General features: G+C 55.8%; 1 protein-coding gene across 1 annotated transcript in view; it reads left to right on the forward strand.

Moving 5' to 3' along the window:
• Positions 1 to 12,786, forward strand: part of Sp1 (transcription factor Sp8) — a 34,383-nt gene extending 21,597 nt beyond the window's left edge. Inside the window, exons 2-4 of the mRNA XM_076324606.1 lie at positions 10,454 to 10,664; positions 10,716 to 11,612; positions 11,681 to 12,786. Of these exons, the coding sequence (XP_076180721.1) occupies positions 10,454 to 10,664; positions 10,716 to 11,612; positions 11,681 to 12,657 (2,085 nt within the window). The 3' untranslated portion in view covers positions 12,658 to 12,786. The remainder of the gene's footprint in view (positions 1 to 10,453; positions 10,665 to 10,715; positions 11,613 to 11,680) is intronic.
• The last annotated feature ends 6,145 nt before the right edge of the window (positions 12,787 to 18,931 follow it).

Genomic DNA, 18,931 nt, shown 5'->3' on the forward strand with positions numbered 1-18,931 from the left:
TCGTTCGCTCGTTCGCTCGTTCGCGAATTTCGCCGGGTTACCGTTTCGCCTCCAGCCGGCCTCTTCGACGTCTCGTAAAACGCGGTCGCGGTTAAATTACGACGGCCTCTATCGGCGTTCCTCCCGTATCAACGACCGTTTCGCGAAAACGACGAATAAATAATATCGACCGGGCACAGGTGAGACCCGCGTGTGTGGCCACTGCCAGGAAACCCGGACCTTGGCTCGCTTCGGCGAACGTTTGCGCGTTTTCGGCACCCCGAAGCGTTCTCCGCGCCCAGGCCTCGCCCTCCTACGGTACCGTTTTTCCCTCGGCTTTCCAACCGTCGACGTCGACGACGACGACGAGGACGACGACTCGATCGATTTAGCCGGTCGAGGGGCACGACAGTTGGCCAAGCGTCCCGTCGTCGAGGTGATCGTTGACAGGTGACACAGAACGCGGCTTTTTTCAGCGACGCGAACCGATCGGCCCGTCAAAAGGTTCATCCATCAGCGGCTCGAACGGCTCGAACGGCTCGAACGGCTCGAACGGCTCGAGCGGCGCGTCGCGGACGTTCGTCCGGGCCAGATGTCGCCTCCTCGACGGAACTTCTCACAGCGTCGAGTTTTCGCGGTAATTGTGCGGGCATCGCGTCCTCCTAGACGACGAGGGTCCTCGAGATCAACGCCGGATCGTTTAAATGCTAATACCGGGGTTAATTTATCGTCCTACGATTCCGTTTCCCGGGTCCACGGGACCAACGCTATTTACTTAAACTTTCGTAATTGAAAGAAAGCCGCCGACCGGGACCACCGTGCAGCAATGCCGATAAAATATCGAATATACGGGGACGGCGAGGAGATCCTTCGGCGGCCTGATCTAGCAGCCGAATAATATAATATATCGAACGATCGACCACGTTGCTCTACCCGACCGAACAATAAAGACACGCTCGCGACTCCGCCCCTGAAGCGTCCCTCGGATCGCGATAGAACTTTTCGACAAATGGCGTGGAAAATATCGCCGCCACGGATCCTCTTCGAGATACAGGCTGAATCGGAAAATCGACCCTACCCCCCCCCCCCCCGTCAGGGGGTAATTCTACGTAAAAGGAAAAAAACTTTACGTTTCCTCTTATTTCTTGTCTCTCTTTTCGCCCAGAATTACCGATTCTCCACCCATCCTTTGCAGACGCCTAGAGAGCGAAACGGCACCTGGGAACCGTCTCTCGAACCGTTTTCCCCGCGTATCGCCGAGTAAAAATAACGAAAACGAAAATAGGAAAAATTATTCGTTGCGCGCGGAACACGCTGCTGGTTCGTAAGTCGATTCCACCCCTAGCTCGCGCAAATAGGTCACCGCGAACGGTGATAGCGATACGGTCTTTCCACTCGACGATGGAAATTCTTCTTTTACCTCGATACAATTTTTCTCAAATCCACCTCGTCGATAACGTCGCGTAATGCACATTTACCGTTTGCGCGATATCGCGCAGACTGTCGCTCGAAAAATTTGACGCGCTTCGAAGGCACGAGCGAAGCTGGCCGAATTTCTACGACAGCGTTCGATCGTTTCGTCGTAGCTGTAGTTTGGCGCTACGTTTGGCCATTTCCGAGTAAAAGTGTCGCGAGAGAAAGAGTATTTTCGAACTCGATTTTCTCGAGGAGCATCGAAGCGGCGGTTTCCACGGCTCGAATCTCGAGCGTCGATTCGTTTCGTTCGGGTGCTCGCGGACGGTGAAAGCGGTGCTCAAAGCTCGCGGAAATTCCGCGATCTGTTTACTCGGAGCGCGCGAGGGATCGAAAGAAAGGGAAGGCGAAACGGTCGAAAAGTAAGCAACCGAGGCGCACGACTTTTACTACCCTCGTAAGGTTAATTTAATTGAACGCGAAAGCAAGGTTCGCGTCCGTTGGTCGGGACGCGGCCACCTTTTCTGCGAATGTTGAATTTTATGTCCGGCTGTCGTTCGTAACTACCGGTGGAGCTTGGGGCTCGCACGGGGGAGAGGCCGCGGCAGTAAAGAGACGAAACTGGCCGTCGGTTTAGGTTGGACGTCGAAAGAGGATCCACGCCGGCTAAAGGGGGTCACCTTTCCGAAATTGGAAGCATTCTAGAGGGAGCGAACGACTAGCCGGGGCGATAGATCGGACACTCGGCCGCTAATTGGCTGCAGAATTTTATGTACCGCTAAATTACTCGATGCAAATGCCGACTGCTTCCGTCCCTCGGCTCGAGGGGCAGATACTCCAGAAGCACGCGCAACTCCGCGAACCGGTAAGATTTACGCCGGCCTCGTTATCCTAATGAAGACGTAACGGTCCCGGGGAAACGGGTCGCGATTTTTGCCCGAAAACCGATCGCCCCCTCCCCTCGAAAGAGCCCTCTTCTCGCACCGAGACCAACTCGATTCAACCGTTCCCGTTTCGTGGTTCGTTCTCCTCCAGCTTCTACGATAAAAAGGAACGTATCGCGCGAACGGCGTACGAATCACGCGGAATGTACTCGTCTCGTTTCACGAGTACCCGAGGAAACCGTACGAGTTCGGAGAACGCGAGAAACGCGTTCGAAATAATCGGCTCGACGAGATTCGGGTCTTCTTACCGATCGCGTTTCGATGCGAATCGATTCGGGTTGTCGGGTCGGTACGTTTCGACCTCGATCCCGCGAGACACGGCACGGTTTCGTTCGGTAGGTACTTTAGGTGACGTTTACCACGATCGTTCCCCGTTCCCCGTTCCCCGTTCCCCGTTCCCCGTTCCCCGTTCCCCGTTCCCCGTTCCCCGTTCCCCGTTCCCTCGCCGCGGTTTCGTCGATTCGTTTAGCCGAAACGACGAGACTCGGTGTCACCGACGCGGTACCAACGATCGCTTTTCCCGCGAAACGTACACGGCCGGTGTTTCGTTTCAGGGATCCACGGAGCGATTCCGCTAGCGCCATCGGTCTATCGTAACGGCGCCGACGAACGCGATATACCGATCGATCGAACAATAATTTATTTACGAGCTCCGGAGCCCGTTTGTCCGAACGGACGCGAAACGGAACAATTTACGTACAAAGAGAAGAGAAAATCAGTCGTCCCTAATTTCTCGCGGAAACAAAGATTCGTACTCGATACATTTTTTTACATTATACGCAACGGAAGAGTCTTTTATCTCCGAAACGATCGTTCGTCGATACGGTACTTTGCGTTCGGAGAAGCATCAAGGATTAACTTTGCATCCTCGAATCGATATTCGTCGCTACGGAACGATGAATCACTTACGCGAAAAATAAACGAAGGTTCGTTGGAAAGAAATTGGCCGCCTCGTAGGAGGGTCACGTGCACTCGGAGGGTTAAAACGATCGTATTCGACGGAATATGAAAATATTGGGTAAACGATATAGGTATTCCGGCAATGTGGGTTATACCTGTGTCAAGAGCCAAGAGACGACCGCAAATATTTTATGAATACAGAGAATACGGGGGTAGAACCTCCATTATCCCTACTAATAGAAAGACAAGGCGGTTCGGTTGAGGGAATTTTCCGATAATAGAACGCTCGTTTTTCCGACACGAATAATTCCGTATATCGGATAGAACGCCGTCAACGTCGATAACGGAAATGCAAAGTAAAAAATGTTACCTTTGGAAGGTTCGATTTCGAACGTGGATCGCGTTCGTAATTTTTATCGATTTCTTCTTCTCTCTCGAGATCGACGGACATGTCGATCGACGGACGTGTCCAGTTTGACTCGACGAACTCGTAATTGGGAAAACTTTGGTAGTTGGTTGGCGATAATCGTTCGAATCGGCGCAAGAATTCGGTAACGCGCGTTGTATTCTTAGATTCGACCCCGTTGTCCGTCGCTCGCGCGGCAACCGCGGCAATCGCGGCAACCGCGGCAACCACGGCGCAGAATCCGAAGCGATCGAGGTTAGCGACGCGACGCGACGCGACCGAACGAACGAACGAACGAACGAACGAACGAACGAACGAACGAACGAACGAACGAACGAACGAACGAACGCGCACACCGGAAGCGATAAAAGGTACCTCGTGTCCGAGCTCGTGTATCTCCCTCCGATTCGTCCGAGGGTCCCGGGAGGACGTACGGCGCTAAACCGACCACGAATTATAACCGACCGATAATGCCCGCTTAATATTCGGGCTGTCGCGCGCGACAGATTTACGAGTGCTAATGAATTGGTAGCACCGGTCGACGAGGTTCCTCGAGGCCGTGCGTTCTCCTAGACGTCGTCGTCGTCCTCGTCCTCGTCGACATCGTCGAGCGGGCAGTTTCGGTCCCAAAGCAGTCCCCCGCTCGGTCGCGCGCGGGCGCACGGACTCTGTCCCTCTGTACCCGGAAATCATTAGGTCCAAGGGCAATTTGAAATTTGTCTCGAGGGAAACGCGGGGTTCTATCGGGGCCAAAAAACTCTCCGCGTCCCGAGCGGCGCGGAAGGGCAAAAAGAGGGGCGACGGGCCGGGGGGTCGGAAGAAGGCGAAGGCGAAGGCGAAGGCAAAGGCGAAGAAGAAACCCCCGTTGCTCCCCTCCTCCCGAGGCCAGGGTCGCTCGATAGCCGAATAAATTTGGGTAGCTCCCTGTTTTGGCCCCGGGCCACGGTTATACAGCGAGAGAGGTAGACTTTTTCGGATATACGATCGGACCTTTCGTAACGCGCCGGACAGAGGCGATAAAGGGAGCGGGGACGCAGGGACGCGAGGACGGGAAAGAGATACCCGCCGGAGTCGTTCTCTCGCGATGGATTTAATTAAAAAACATAATTTAGAAGGGAGGATAACAGGTAGCTGCCGTTTGATGGGAGCTAACGGAGGACCCGCGTCGCGATGCAGCCTCGGTTCACTCATGAATAATATTATTAATCCAGCGCGTTCCGAGCGAAAGCTTCTATCCGTCCCGTCTTCCCTGTCTCTTCGTTTCCCAATAGCCACGAAACGGGCCGTGTCTCGACCCCGATTTCGAGTTTCGTCGACGCGACCCCGAACACCGCCCGAAATACCCTTTCCTCGCGATATCTATGCTCGCGGAACACCGGCGGAGGTTTCCTCTCCCTTTGGTTTCCGCGCGAGGAAATTCGCGCCTCGAGAGGAACGGTTGATCGCCACTGGGCACGCAAACCAGCCAGCCGCACGGTCCCGACTTAAAAATCCATTTGTCGAGGGGGCAGTGTCGCGGCGCGGCACAACGCGGCACGACGCGGCACGACGCGGCACGACGCGGCACGACGCGGCACGACGCGACGGTGCCCCCGAGATTAAAAGAGAGGACACCGACCGGCAAGAAATCGTAGCGCCATCTTGTTCGGTGTCGGGGGAGACCAATTGCCGGACCGGGCCGGGCCGGGCCGGACCGGACCGGACCGGGCCAAGACTCTCTCCCTTGTCACGGTAGCCGGTTGCGTGCTAGTTTACAAATTCATTTCGTCTCGGCCCGCAAACGATTCCCTTCCGCCAAAAAGTCGAGATCGACGGTTAAACGCGCGGACCGCGAGTAGCGTTCCCAGTCGAGACGATTCCATCGACGATCGCGCGATGCGTTCCCGTTCCCGTTCCCCGTCGGTGATCCAGACGGTCCAAGGATCACCTTCGAGTCGAGTCGAGTCGAGTCGAGTCGAGTCGAGTCGAGTCGCGAGCCTCCGTCCTCGCCTACCGGAACGAGCGAAACCGAGCACATTTTTTCGATCGACGTTGGCTCTTCTCCTTTCCTCGGTCCCGGGCTCGGGGCCTTCGCCTCGTTTCTCCAACGGCGATCGCTATCCGATTAGACCCGGACGCGACGCACGAGCGAGTAATAAGTTGCGCGAATAAAGAGAAAGAGGGAGGGTGGGTAGCGACGGTTTATCCGGGCGAGCCGTGCGTGTCGACGCAGTTGCATGCGGAGACCGATAAACAAATAATTAGCATCGAGAGCGAGCCGCGCGGCGGTCGTGATATCCCCGCGATCGCCGCGACGCGGCGGCCACCGGTCGCGACGACCGTATTTGCGACAACGACGTCGCGACTCGACGGTACGCGGTAACGACACCCCTTCACCGGCGGCGGCGGCGGCGGCAGCGGCGGCGGCGGCGGCAGCGGCGGCGGCGGCAGCGGCGGCGGCAGCGGCGGCGTTCTCGTGGATATGCCCGCGGGGGCCGTTCCGTCTCTCCCGCCAAAGGGCTCGCGGGGAAGGGGTAACCGCGGGCAATTAACAGGAAATACGAAAAATGTTCGCGCGGGGGGGCAACCGTTGCACACGCTCGGTTTAATTTAATCGCTCGCGGCCGTTTTTATTGCCGCGCCAAGTTGTTACGGAAGAGCTTATTTTTACAACCGGCGCCGCGTTGCTTTTATAGGAACACCAGATCGATATTAAGATTGCGCGTGGCCCGTTCGGCCGTGGTATAACGCCAGGGACCGGGCGATACGAGCGCGGCGCCCAGGAAACGAAAAACCTTTATTGCACGGTTTATGGGTATTTCGCGGCGGTGTCGAGGGGTACCGACGGGTCCCGTGGAGATAAGTCCACGGGTACGCGACGAACGCTCGGAAAAACGTTTGCCTCTAGAGTCGGTCGGTCGGTCGGTCGGTCGCTCGCTGGCGCACCGTCGGCGCAGGTGGATCCAATCAGAAAAGCAGAGTGTCCCGGAGGCAGGTGCCAGCGAGGCAGCGGTCAATGGCTCCCGAGAACCGACCGACGCTTTTTACACGGAAACCAGAAAAGACCGCCGACTAATTTCGCGTCCAGCTCTATTACCGGACAAAGACCGACCGACCTTCTTCTCAAAGTTTTTGCCCCCCAACCGCCCCCTCCACCCCCGATGTCTCGGTTTTAATTGTCTTTTCGAGGGAGCCGAGATTCTCCAGTCGTAACGGAGAACTCGATTTCGGAGGATTCGCGTTTCGATCGCGACCGTCTCTCACTCCGAAACGGCAATTTTGTTCCCGGGAACGAAAGAGGACTCTATTTGCGGCGAAGCGGACACGCGGGCCGATACGCCGGGCGAAGAAGCGCGACGCGTAGACGTCGGATGCGGTTCGCCGCAAGCCCCCGTTGGATCGACACCCCACCCGGTTTACCGGGTTCGCACCCTCGCCGTCGAGCGAACCCCGCCGTCTCCCCCTACTCCTCTTCCTCCACCTCCTCCGCCTCCGCCTACACCTCCGCCTCCGCCTCCGCCTCCGCCTCGGCCTCCGCCTCCGCCTCCGCCTCCGCCTCCGTCTCCGTCTCCGTCGCCACCGTCGCTTCCGCGCCCAGCTGTCGCGTGGCTACCGCCACCAGCCCCCGATACTGGTCCGGCCCGTTTTATTTTGCCGGTTCACGGTACCGTTTACCGTCCAACGGTATTGCGCGACGAGACTTTTCTTCTCGCGTTTCGACTCTTCCGAAAGAGGGGTGGGTCGATTCTTCGAAACGTATCGAATATCGCGGTCGGTCAACGACGCGATACTTTATCGCGCAAGAGTACTATTTTCGCGTTCGGTAACACGAACAAATTATCGTAACACGAGATTTTCTCCAACCGGTCGCGAAAACGGATCTTCGACGCGTCGCGAAACCCGTTCGTTGCACCGTCAACGCGGTTCGACGCGCATCGGCGGTCAACTCGAGCGTAAAATACCCCGAGAGGACATCTCGAACGGTGCGCAAACTCGAAAGACGGCCCAAAGAAGAGCATCGCGACTCGAGCGTCCTCGAGCGTCCTCGAGCGTCCTCGAGCGTCCTCGAGCGTTTCGCTACCCTCGTCGCGGAAATACGCCTCGCGTCCACCGGCTCTTTACGAGCGAAGATTCGAACGACGTCGGTCGCTCGCTTCTCGGAAGGTAGCCAACCGAGAGGCGAGGGAGACAACGAAGCTACCCGGTTTTAATTTATGCGCGGCACGGCCGAAGGCGTTATCGGTCCTGGCTCTGACCGCGATGGGCGTGACGTCACGCGGCCAAAACAGAGGACTCGAACCGTCCTCGAGCCGCGATGGATCTCTTTCGACCGTGCCGACGGGAGCCCGCGAAACTGGCAAACGAACCGACCTAGCCGGAACGAGCGGTCGAACATTGTGCGCGGAAAATCGACGAAGACGGCACGGACACCGCGGACCGGGTAACGGGTGTTTACGTTGCATCGGTACCTCTGGTACGAGACGCAAGGGTTGCAAGCTTGCGTAAAAAGTGGAAGAAACCAACGGAGACGGACCGGGAGAAGTCCGTGGGTTCGATCCTCGTACGCTCGGGGAGCTTACGCGGCCAAGAACTAATCCCGTTTCGCGATCGAGGAAAAGGCATTGTAGAGCCCGCTGTGTACGCGCGCCCGGCACCGTGCATAAAACATAAAAGCTTCGCGAAGAATGGCGGTAATTGACGGAGGACAGGTACCCGTACAGAGGCGAGCCCGTAAGTCGAGTAAACGCTACGTATAGTATATCGGCCGACTCGAAGGCGCCTCGCTCGTGCTGCCGACACGCGATAACGACTTCTTTTCGTTCTGCCTGCGTAATTACAGAGCGGCCAGAACCAACGGCTAATATCTCTCTAATCGATAACCCTATTAACGCGCTCTCCGCGGTTTCTCGTTACCCGATCGTCCGGAATAAATCCGTACGAACGAGCTGGAACGGCGAGTCGTATTCCCGCGCGCTCGTCCAGCCACGGAGCGCTGCCCGGATCGAGCGCAGCCTCGATCGCCGTCCAACATCGGCCTACACCGAAAACCGAACCCGGAGGAGGCTAATCGAGAGACGACGTCGTTGTCTCCACCGGGCCACTGTCATATCGTTCCGACGGATCAATACGTAGCTTGCCTACAACCTGCACTCACGAAGCTCGAAGAGGGCGTGGTCCGTACACCACCGGTCGAGAGATTCTCTCTCTCTCTCTCTCTCTCTCTCTCTCTCTCTCTCTCCTCTCCTCTCCTCCTCTCTCTCCTCTCCTCCTCTCCTCTTCTCCTACTCTCTCCCTCTCCCCGGGCTCGCCCTCCGTCTCTCCTCTATCTTCTCTCCCCTTTTCGCCGGGCTCTCGCCCTAACCGCGCGACCAGGAAGAACGATTTTGTCTTTCAACCCCTCGCGGCGCGAGCCACGACGCACAGCCGGTCGAAACTCACCGCCACCTTCCTATTCGTCGACGACTCGGGAAGCGGCCCGTTCAGCGTTCGACACCCTCTTCCTCGAACCTATTCGGAAGCTCCGGAAGCGTTTCGTCGAAAGACTCGAAACCTCGCGAACAAATTTATTTCGTTCTCAACGTCGTGGCGACGAAGAAAACGAGCGAGCGGGGCGCGAGATTCGAGTCGACGACCCGTTTCGAACGACCCCGGGACTTTTTTCAAAGAACGGAACGAGCAAAGAGGTCCGCGTTCGCCGATGACCGCAACCGTGGTTATTACCCTGGCAACCTTGCCCGAAGTCACGGGACGGGGTGACCACGGATCGGTAGGGCTCTCTCTCTCTCTTTTTCTGTTCCCCTCTTTGTCCCTATAGTCGAAGGGTGCGTTGTCTTTGGTCGGTGTTGGTGCAAGGTTGAACCGTGTGGGGGCGTGTCGCCTCGATGGCGCCGGCTGCTAATGGCTGCGCGGCCCGCCAGACTTTAATTTCCTGCCGCTTCCGCGGACCCTTTGCCTTTACCTTTCCACGTCCGAATCCGCTTCGGACCCTTCCCAGCCTCCAGCCTTTCGGTAGCCACCGACCGTCCGCTCGTCTTTCGTCCCTCGAAACGACGTCGCGACGATTCGCAGGAGGAGGAAACTCGCGTCGTCGCCGTAGTCCGTCGCGTATCCGGTGCACCCGATCGAACTCGCTCGAAATCGAGTCGCGTCGTTCGGTCCTCTCCCCGGTCTCGTTTCTCTCGGGCAATCTGCCGTCTCTTCTAGGATAGGAGCGGCAATTTAGTGTCATTATACACCCTCGGGGAAAGACTCGGTTCCGGCGAACGGCGAACGGCGAACGGCGGCCGGTGGCCGGTGGCGAGCGGGGCCGTGTTTCTTTTTTGGGTCGATTCGGCCGCGATTATGGCCCGGGCGTACAGCGTTCGTTCGCCGTATTTCGATATTACGAGCTGCGTTACCTCGAGAAACCGTCTCGATCGGGCGGGCTCGATTTCGTCGGATCGATACGCGCGGACCGAGCAGCGAGCGCCTAATTCGCGAAGCCCGGCTCGAAACTCGTTATTATCGTCTTGCGTAATCGTATCGGGAAGAGTCGAGGGCCGCAATTCCGTCGAGTAACACCTGCTCGCGGTGAACGCGTTTCGTCGTAACGAAACGGTGTACTCGAGAGAGAGAGAGAGAGAGAGAGAGAGAGAGAGAGAGAGAGAGAGAGAGAGAGAGAGAGAGAGAGAGAGAGAGAGAGAGAGAGAGAGAGAGAGAGAGAGAGAGAGAGAGAGAGAGAGAGAGAGAGAGAGAGAGAGAGAGAGAGAGAGAGAGAGAGAGAGAGAGAGAGAGAGAGAGAGAGAGAGACCGAGCCGAGTGGTAATACGATCGTTCGTTTTTCTCGTTTCAGGACCATCCGGGGCTACGGGGCACACCGTTGGCGATGCTGGCCGCTCAGTGCAACAAGCTGAGCAGCAAGAGTCCACCGCCGTTGGCCGACGCCGCCGTTGGAAAAGGTTTCCATCCGTGGAAAAAGAGCCCGCAGAGTAGCGGGAGCTCGCCGCAGCATTCCACCGGTAGCGGTGGAGGCGGCGGCAGCGGTGGAGCAGGAGGAGGAGGAGGTGGCGGCGGCGGCGGCGGCGGTGGCGGCGGGGGAGGCGGAGGAACCGGAGGAGGCGGAGGAGGAGGAGGAGGAGGAGGATGCACTACGACCGGAGTCAGTCAAAGACCAGCCGCGACGAGCAGCGCCGGGAGCACGACCGGTGGTTACGCGAGAGCGCCGGTCACATCGTGCGCGTCCACGGCGCCCCAATACGGCAGCGACCTGTACTTCCCGGGTACGGCGAGCGCCCAACCGGCGAGCGATCCGCACCACCATCAGAGCAGCCTGCTAGGGAAGGTCGAGGGAGCGACCTTGGGCTCGGTGTACGGTCGACACCCGTACGAGTCGTGGCCGTTCAACGCGATGCCCGGCGCGACTCACGGTGGAATCAAAGCGAGCGACGGCTGGTGGGACGTGCACGGGGCCGCGACCGCCGGCGGATGGCTGGACGTGAGCAGCACGGTCGGTGTCGGCGTCGGCGTCCACGCCGCCCAAATGGCAAACTACTCGGCCGACTACTCGACCAGTCTGGCCCTCGCCGGGAATCATCTGTTGACCACCGCGACCACCGCCGGTCACAATCTCCTGCAAGACACGTACAAATCTATGCTACCGGGTGGCCCGCCCGGTTTCGGGCTCCATCATCACGCGGCCGCGACCGCGGGCGCCGGCGCCGGTGCCGGCAGCCCCCAGGGTACCGGCGGTGCCGGTGTCGGTGTCGGGGTCGGCGTGGGCGTCGGCGTCGGCGTCGGGGCTGGCGGGGTCAGCCAGGCCCCGTCCCCTCGCTCGCAAAGACGTTACACCGGCAGGGCCACCTGCGACTGTCCAAACTGTCAAGAAGCCGAGAGGCTCGGTCCGGCTGGCGTGCATCTCAGGAAGAAGAACATCCATAGCTGTCACATACCGGGATGCGGTAAGGTCTACGGGAAAACGTCGCATCTGAAGGCCCACTTACGGTGGCACACTGGTGAGCGACCGTTTGTTTGCAACTGGCTTTTCTGTGGCAAGCGGTTCACACGTTCGGATGAGTTGCAGCGGCACCTTCGAACCCACACCGGCGAAAAGAGATTCGCCTGCCCGGTCTGCAACAAGCGGTTCATGCGCAGCGACCATCTCGCGAAGCACGTCAAGACCCACAGCAGCAGCAGCAGCAGCAGCGGCAGCAAGGGCAAGGGGGGAGCGGGGAGCTCGTCGGCCGAGTCCTGCTCCGACAGCGAGGACAACGGGAGTCAGCAGAGTCCCACTTCCAGCTCGGTGCCGCCGCAGCCGCAGCCGCCGCCGCCGCCGCAGCAGCAGCCGCAGCAGCAGCAGCAGCAGCAACAACCGGGCCAACAACCGGCTCAGGCTCAACAGCAACAAGCTCTGGTGGCGGCGGCGGCAGCGGCGGCGGCGGCAGCGGCAGCGGCGGTGGCGGCGGGCCAGGACACCAACAACACCGCATCCCAGACCACCACCAGCCTCGGCCATCAGCCGACAACGCCCATGACCCCAATACAGATGACCCCGCCGCCTCTGACCCCACACCATCCCCACCACCCGCATCTCCCTCCTCTAATGCACCATCCGCATCATCACGCAACATCCGTGCCGGCGGGATCGGCCCACCACCCGCACGCGGGGATGAGCATGCACTGAGCCCGGTGGGGCCCGGAGCCGGTGCCTGCAGTTCCGCTGCCGCAACGGCCCTGGGCTCCCCCCTATCCTACCCCCTCAACTTGAACCTCGTGCAGAATCACGCCACCATCGCCCATCATCACGCAACCGCCCACCACCAACACCAGAACCACCATCATCATCACCATCACCATCACCACCATCACCAACAACAACAACAACAACAACAACAACAACAACAACAACAACAACAGCAACAACAACAACAACAACAACAACAACAACAACAACAGCACACCCGTCAGAGCAACTCCTATTCCGTGCAACAAAATCCTGGCACGCCGGGGACCGCGCAGACTCCCTCACCCTCGTCCCCCGCGCCTGTACATAGTCTGTAGGTTGACGCTTCGCCTTTCTCGGCCCCCCCCCCCTCTACCTCTCGCCCAACGTCCTCCATTAACGACGATATCGTCGCGCATTCGCGTCGCTTCGATCCCGGTACGCTCGTTCTCCTCGATCGTCTCGATCCTCCGGGATCGTCGCCGACCACCGTCCTCGCCACCCAGCGACTCCCCACCAGTCCCTTTCCCCTCGGCCGCGTACGGTCCTTTCGTCGCACCCGTTCGTCGGCAATCCGAACCACTCCGAGCACCCGAAACTACCAACTTTCTTACTTGTAAATACTATACATAGCGCGTGAGAAAGATATTATATTAATTAAGCGGTGTAATGTTGTAAAAATTCTATATAAACGCACTGTCGCGCTGTACCATACACCGACACGTAGGACACACGCAACAAACGCATAATTACGAAAAGGCGCGCGCAAAAAGTCGCCAACTCGCCCGTTCTCGCGTTCGTGTTCGTTCGGTGGCAGAGTCGACGAATACAAAACGCGCAACGTTCGCGTACGATCATCGATCACGGGCCGAAACGATGGACTCGACTCCGAGGGCACAGAGTTCCAAACGACGACGTCGATGGCTCCCTTGAAACGCGGCACTTTCATCTTCGCGTATCGACAATTATCGTTCACTCGCCGTTCCCCGTCGAATCGACGACGCGAGGCGACGCGAGGCGACGCGACGCGTTTGGAACTCGATCGTTCGCGGAGCGCGTCCGCGTTCACCGACCGACGACCACGACGACCTTCTTCGATCTTAATATCACGATACTATGAATTAATTAATTAATTAATTATTATTATTATTATTATTATTATTATTATTATTAATTATTATTATTAATTATTATTATTAATTATTGATGTATTATTATAAAGATTATAAATTCATTTTGAAAGAGATAAAGAGAAAATAAACGATGCTTTTGTGAGTAACGATGTGCCTGGATGATGATTCCCTTCGCGATCGTGTTCTTCGCTGAAAGGTCGCTTCGAAGATCCGCGCGCGATTTTTCCATTAAAACCTTTAGCCGACACTTTCTCCCTGTGTCGGTTCGCGGAACGGAACGGAACGGAACGGAACGGAGGGTCCGGGGCGAGTTTCTCTCTGTTCATTTTTTCCCTCTCCAGCCGGCGATCTCCTTATCTCGATTAACCCGAAAAGGGTTTTTATCTGCCGGACGATACTCGATTTCCGTTGGCCCGTTTCCGTCGGTCCCGAGAGCGCTCGCTACGCGTCCGAGCACTCGACGTTATTACCGAGAATGACTCGACCGGTTCGAGAACCCTGGTTCGGCCCTCCTTTCGCTAATGCCTAAATAATGACGTATATACGCGACACGCGGCTTTACGAGCTTCGATAAATTTAATTACCCCCGGTTCCCGCGCGGTCGCGCAATTTTCCTTTAATCGCGACGCCGCCCCGTGAAAGGGGGCCGAGGAGAGAGACGGCCCGCGCTCGGTGAATCGAATTATTACGAAAGCGGTCCGCGACAAAAACTACGGTATGTTTATTCGTTCTCCGGTTCGGAGCGGGCCAATTATTTCGAAAGCGTTCTCCGACGAGAGAAAATTGAGCGGTCCGACGACGACGGACCGTAACCGAGCCGTAAGCGATCCCCGTTACGCGCCCGCCAAATCGGATCAATATGGCAGAGATTACGGGATAAGATCGTTACGCGAACCAGAGACCGAGGGTCCCGGAGCGTCGCGACGCCACGATTCGCGGGGGGTGCGGTTTACGTCGAGCAGCGTACAACCCCCGGGGATGGCTTTTTCGGTGATTTAACCAAGGAGGGTGAACGTTTGTTATTCAATTTGCGACCCCCTCGGTACCAGCCACTGTTCACCCTCCCCACGGATCATCCGCGCCTTTACGAGCGTCGTGCTCTTTCGAACTCGAACCGCTGCCTCGTTCCTCGGGAGATACGATCGCCATTTATTTCTCATCCTCCCCCGCGCGTGCACGATCCCCCGTCTTCCCTTCTCCCTTCTCCGTTCTCCCTTCTCCCTTCTCCCTTCTCCCTTCTCCCTTCTCCCTTCTCCCTTCTCCCTTCTCCCTTCTCCCTTCTCCTTTTTACCTTCTCCCTTGCCGCGCTACACGCGCGTTGGTACGGCAACGCGGTTCGGGACGCTACCCGCTACTTTACGCTACGCGAACTCGAGCTGCCCGCTAGAACGGAACGACCTTCTTTATTTACTTCCGGTGGAGAGGACGCGGCTCCTACCGTACCGAGAGCTTCTTTCGGAGCTAAATCGGAACATTCTTTTCACCAATCGTTTTCTCGACTTTTCGAGAATCCCGTTTGGTATTCGTTCGGGACGAGCCGCGATGCGAGAGGAATCGATACTTTGCTCTTCGACCGACGTTAATTCGTTCTTCTTTCTGTCCCAGGTAACGGCGGACGACGCATCCCCGAGGAATCCTATTTCCGTTTGCGAATAACCTTGTTCACTTTCGGGACCAAGTAGTATCGCAGGGAACGATCTTTGCACCGTACGTTCGATCGAGAGAAACGAAATAAAGAACATTTGGAAAGTGGCTCTGCGATCTCGAAACCGTCCCTCTTCCTCCTCCGTAAGCTCCATCGCAACGCAACGGGGAAAAAGAATATATTCCGAGCGTTGCCACCGCGCGAAGGGGCCGCGGTCGTTAAATTCGTACGGTCTATCGTCGAACTTTCAACGACGATAAATACAGGGGTGCTCTCGACAAAGACTCGTCGCGCGATTAATTTCACGATCGCGCGCCACCCCTTCCGCGGTTTCGAACGCAACCGTAGCTGCCGGTGATGTTTACCGCCGTCGAAGCGTTCGTTTTACCGCGCCTTCGACCCGCTCCGTGTGCCTTTCGAACCGCCGATTTGAAAAAACGGAAATTTTCGTTCGACCAGCGACCAAGTACGAGAGAAAACCGTGGTAAGAACACGGCCGCTGCTACTTTGAAATTCCACACCGCTTCTGACGTCGGCGACAGCCAGAAGAGAATCCCGAGGAACGGTCGAAAGGCTCGCAATAAGTATCTTCGGCGGCCCTACCGGCTCCGTTAACGAACCTCGTGAAACTAACGACTCGGCCCGGTTCGGGAACGCCACGGTTTCGTATATACAAAAGCTGACCCGCCCGCTCGCTGCCCCCTTCGCCCTTCGGTACACTCGAAAGGGAAACACCGTGTCCTTCGACGCGTTACGACGAATATTTCCAGCCTCGATTGAAACGTTTCGCTCGGTTCAGATTTTTAAGCCTATTTTTACGGAGTACGAAACGCCTCCGCTCGGAAGGACGGGATCGAGTATCGTTCTCGGACACCTAACCGAGCTAGATCTCAAGTAAGAGTCTCGGAAACCTCGGACGGTGTTACGATAGAAAATTCGTTACGCGAATCAACGCTCCTTCTGCTTTCCTTGTACGCACATTCTATCGTTCGCGTTCCACCTTCTCCCGGGTGGCCTCTGTGCGGCCATTTTTCTATTTCAATTACTACGAATTCGATAAATACCTACGAAAGGCTCACGCGACGATCCAACAGTTTCAGTCCGAAGAAAGAAAGCGATCTACTCGAACCAAATTTTTCGACCATCGAACAAATAATGTCCAATTCGAAGCCCAACGCGCTTTTATTAAAATTAGATACATTTCGAGCCTCGTAAAGCACTTTTTTTTACTTACCTTTACATTTCAAAGTCTTGAACAGTTTCTTCACCGGTCCCAATATTTGATCCAAGTTCTATTCAAATACATCGCGGACCTTACCGAAACGCTATTCAGTATCGCGACCAGAATTCCATCGAATAGTTTACGATCGGTTTAACAATCTCGATAGAGTGTACATTAACGTTAATAGATTTTATAGGTTTCTAAATTTCTTCGCTTCTCCTACTTCTTTGAAAAATAATGTTACGCGACTCTTAGCCTTCTACGACGGTGCTGTATAATTTTTAAAAATTATTTTTTAAGAAAAGTTTCTCCGGGCCCGAAAAGTGTCAGGCTCGGCGCAACGAAAACGAATACGTTTCTGGAAAAATTCCCTCCCCGAAATGGTCCGGTACGATCCTGGAAACGAGTCGTATTCCACACCCGTTCGTCTCGGACCGCGACTGCCAGGTCTCGCAGCGGCGCGCATTATCGACCGACTTGCGCGAGTACCTGCAAATCTGCGTCGAAACGGAAATCCTGACCGGTAATCTCGGTGGCGCGTAACGAGCGAACAGATTAGGCTGCTCGTAGGATCCCAACGATGTACCTAATAAAGGAGGCTAACGAGACCGAGGGCATGTGGTTAACGACAATCTATCCAGACCACGGACCGAGTCTACGAGACACATGCGTGGGATAGCTTCGTGTACGTTCTCTCTCCGTGGAGAGAGCGCGCGCCTACTATATACGGATTCGAGATGCACACACGTGCAGCTTACCGAAAGGCACGCGAGTCTTGTTACCAAAGTGCCGCGCAACCTCTCGGGAAACGATCTCGATCCGCTCGGAAAGGGCTCGGTATCTTTTTCGACTCGTAGAGCTCGACGGACGAACAGATTGGGACACGGTGCTGGGATTTCGCTCCCCGAGTGGATTGCCCTCGAAAAGTCGCGCGTTAGTTATCAGGGAATTGGTGCCGGTACTTCTATTTCTATATAGTATATCACTTGGCCACAAAAAGAGACGGTATCTATAACGTTGCATTGTGTACGTATATTCGGAGACTTTGTGGTTTTGACATCACGACCATCGGAAGCGAGTAAGTCGCGAACTTCACTCGGAACGAAATATTGCTCAAATTCGGAGAATACTATATTCATTTTTCAACGGGTGCTTACCGGGACTTCTCTCTTAGATTTCGCAAGTACCGGTTGCTTCGAAAGTCCTGGTATATTCAAATTTTGAGAATACATTCAACGGTGTATTCAAACGGTCGAGAAGATATTCCTATTTCACGGATTCTTGGAAACAACGCGATTCGATCGCCGATAAAGCGAGTCGTAGCGATGCAGGTAAGGGACAAGAGGGTTGAAATCGAAACACGATCGAGACTTACCAAATTTTCGTTTATTCAACGAAAGGTACATATTTACTTCGATCGTACTCTTATCTTTCATCGAAATATTCCAAGTATCCTCCGTCCACAGAGACAGAGATAAAATACCTCCGTCCGTTATTCGCCACGTCTTCCTCCGGACGCACCAAAAGAGGTCCACGTACGGTCCGATGGTCGCTTCGTTTTCCAACAGTTGAAACTGTGGAAAAGTGCAGCGAGACGTAGCTAGACGATGCGCCATCTACGATACGCGATTGTTCTTTTAGACGAATAGGCACCGATTAACGCGGAACGTAACGCTCGATTTAACAACGAAAAGCACCGTGCCTTGTCGCGACGAAGCGTCTGCCGGTTCCTCGGAACTTTCGCACGGTCGTTTTCAATATGGTATTTATCGAGAGGAACAAGAAAACAAGTACAACACCCTTGATAGCGGTTGTACGATTCGTTTATAATCTTTCCACTGGATAAATACGATCGCAATAACAGTAAACGAGACTCGCTCGGAGTTCGCGTACGTATCCCGTAATAGTCGGTTTGCGCACAGAATGATAAATCGCTCGTACGTTACAAGCGAAAGACGGTCTCTAAACGTCCAAATGGAATATTTTCTCACTCCAATAAACGTTTCGTGGAACGATTTAACGATACATTGGCCAACTTCTGGATCGACGGGTAAACGTTGCGCTCCGCGTGGTGGAATAACGCAACGGTCTTCGAATCGATTCGGCGGTTCATCGAACGCGTCGCGGCATCCTTTCGATGTAACGCATTTAGTTTCTCGTTAACGCGTTCGCTCGCGAGGAGAAAACCGAAAACCGAAAACCGTAAACCGTGACACGTTTTTCACACTTCTGCTCGATACGTCGCAGATGTTTGTCAACACGAGAGTTTCCTGTCGAATTCAAAATACTTGAATAATCGAAAGGGCGAGAAACAAAGTCCAAGTAGGATGCGAGGTTTCTCGAACGGTGATAAGTCGAGATTGGAGAGAAGTCGCGCGTAATAGGTAACGATCGGTGCGAAAAGCGCGTAAACGTAAAAACTGTTGTTGGGTGACAGAGGGCTGGGATCGAACGAGACGGATACGCTTCGTAGGTCCGGCTGCGTTCTCCGCGATACGAGAAATCACCGAGTAGGAAAAAAGTAAGGAAGGAAGGAAGGAAGGAAGGAAGGAAGGAAGGGTCTTCGAGCGAGAAACGGTGTCTCCGGGTGAAAAGTTCGGGGGAATCCGGCG

Source organism: Ptiloglossa arizonensis, chromosome 12 (genome assembly GCF_051014685.1).
Source record: "Ptiloglossa arizonensis isolate GNS036 chromosome 12, iyPtiAriz1_principal, whole genome shotgun sequence".
Taxonomy (NCBI): domain Eukaryota; kingdom Metazoa; phylum Arthropoda; class Insecta; order Hymenoptera; family Colletidae; genus Ptiloglossa; species Ptiloglossa arizonensis.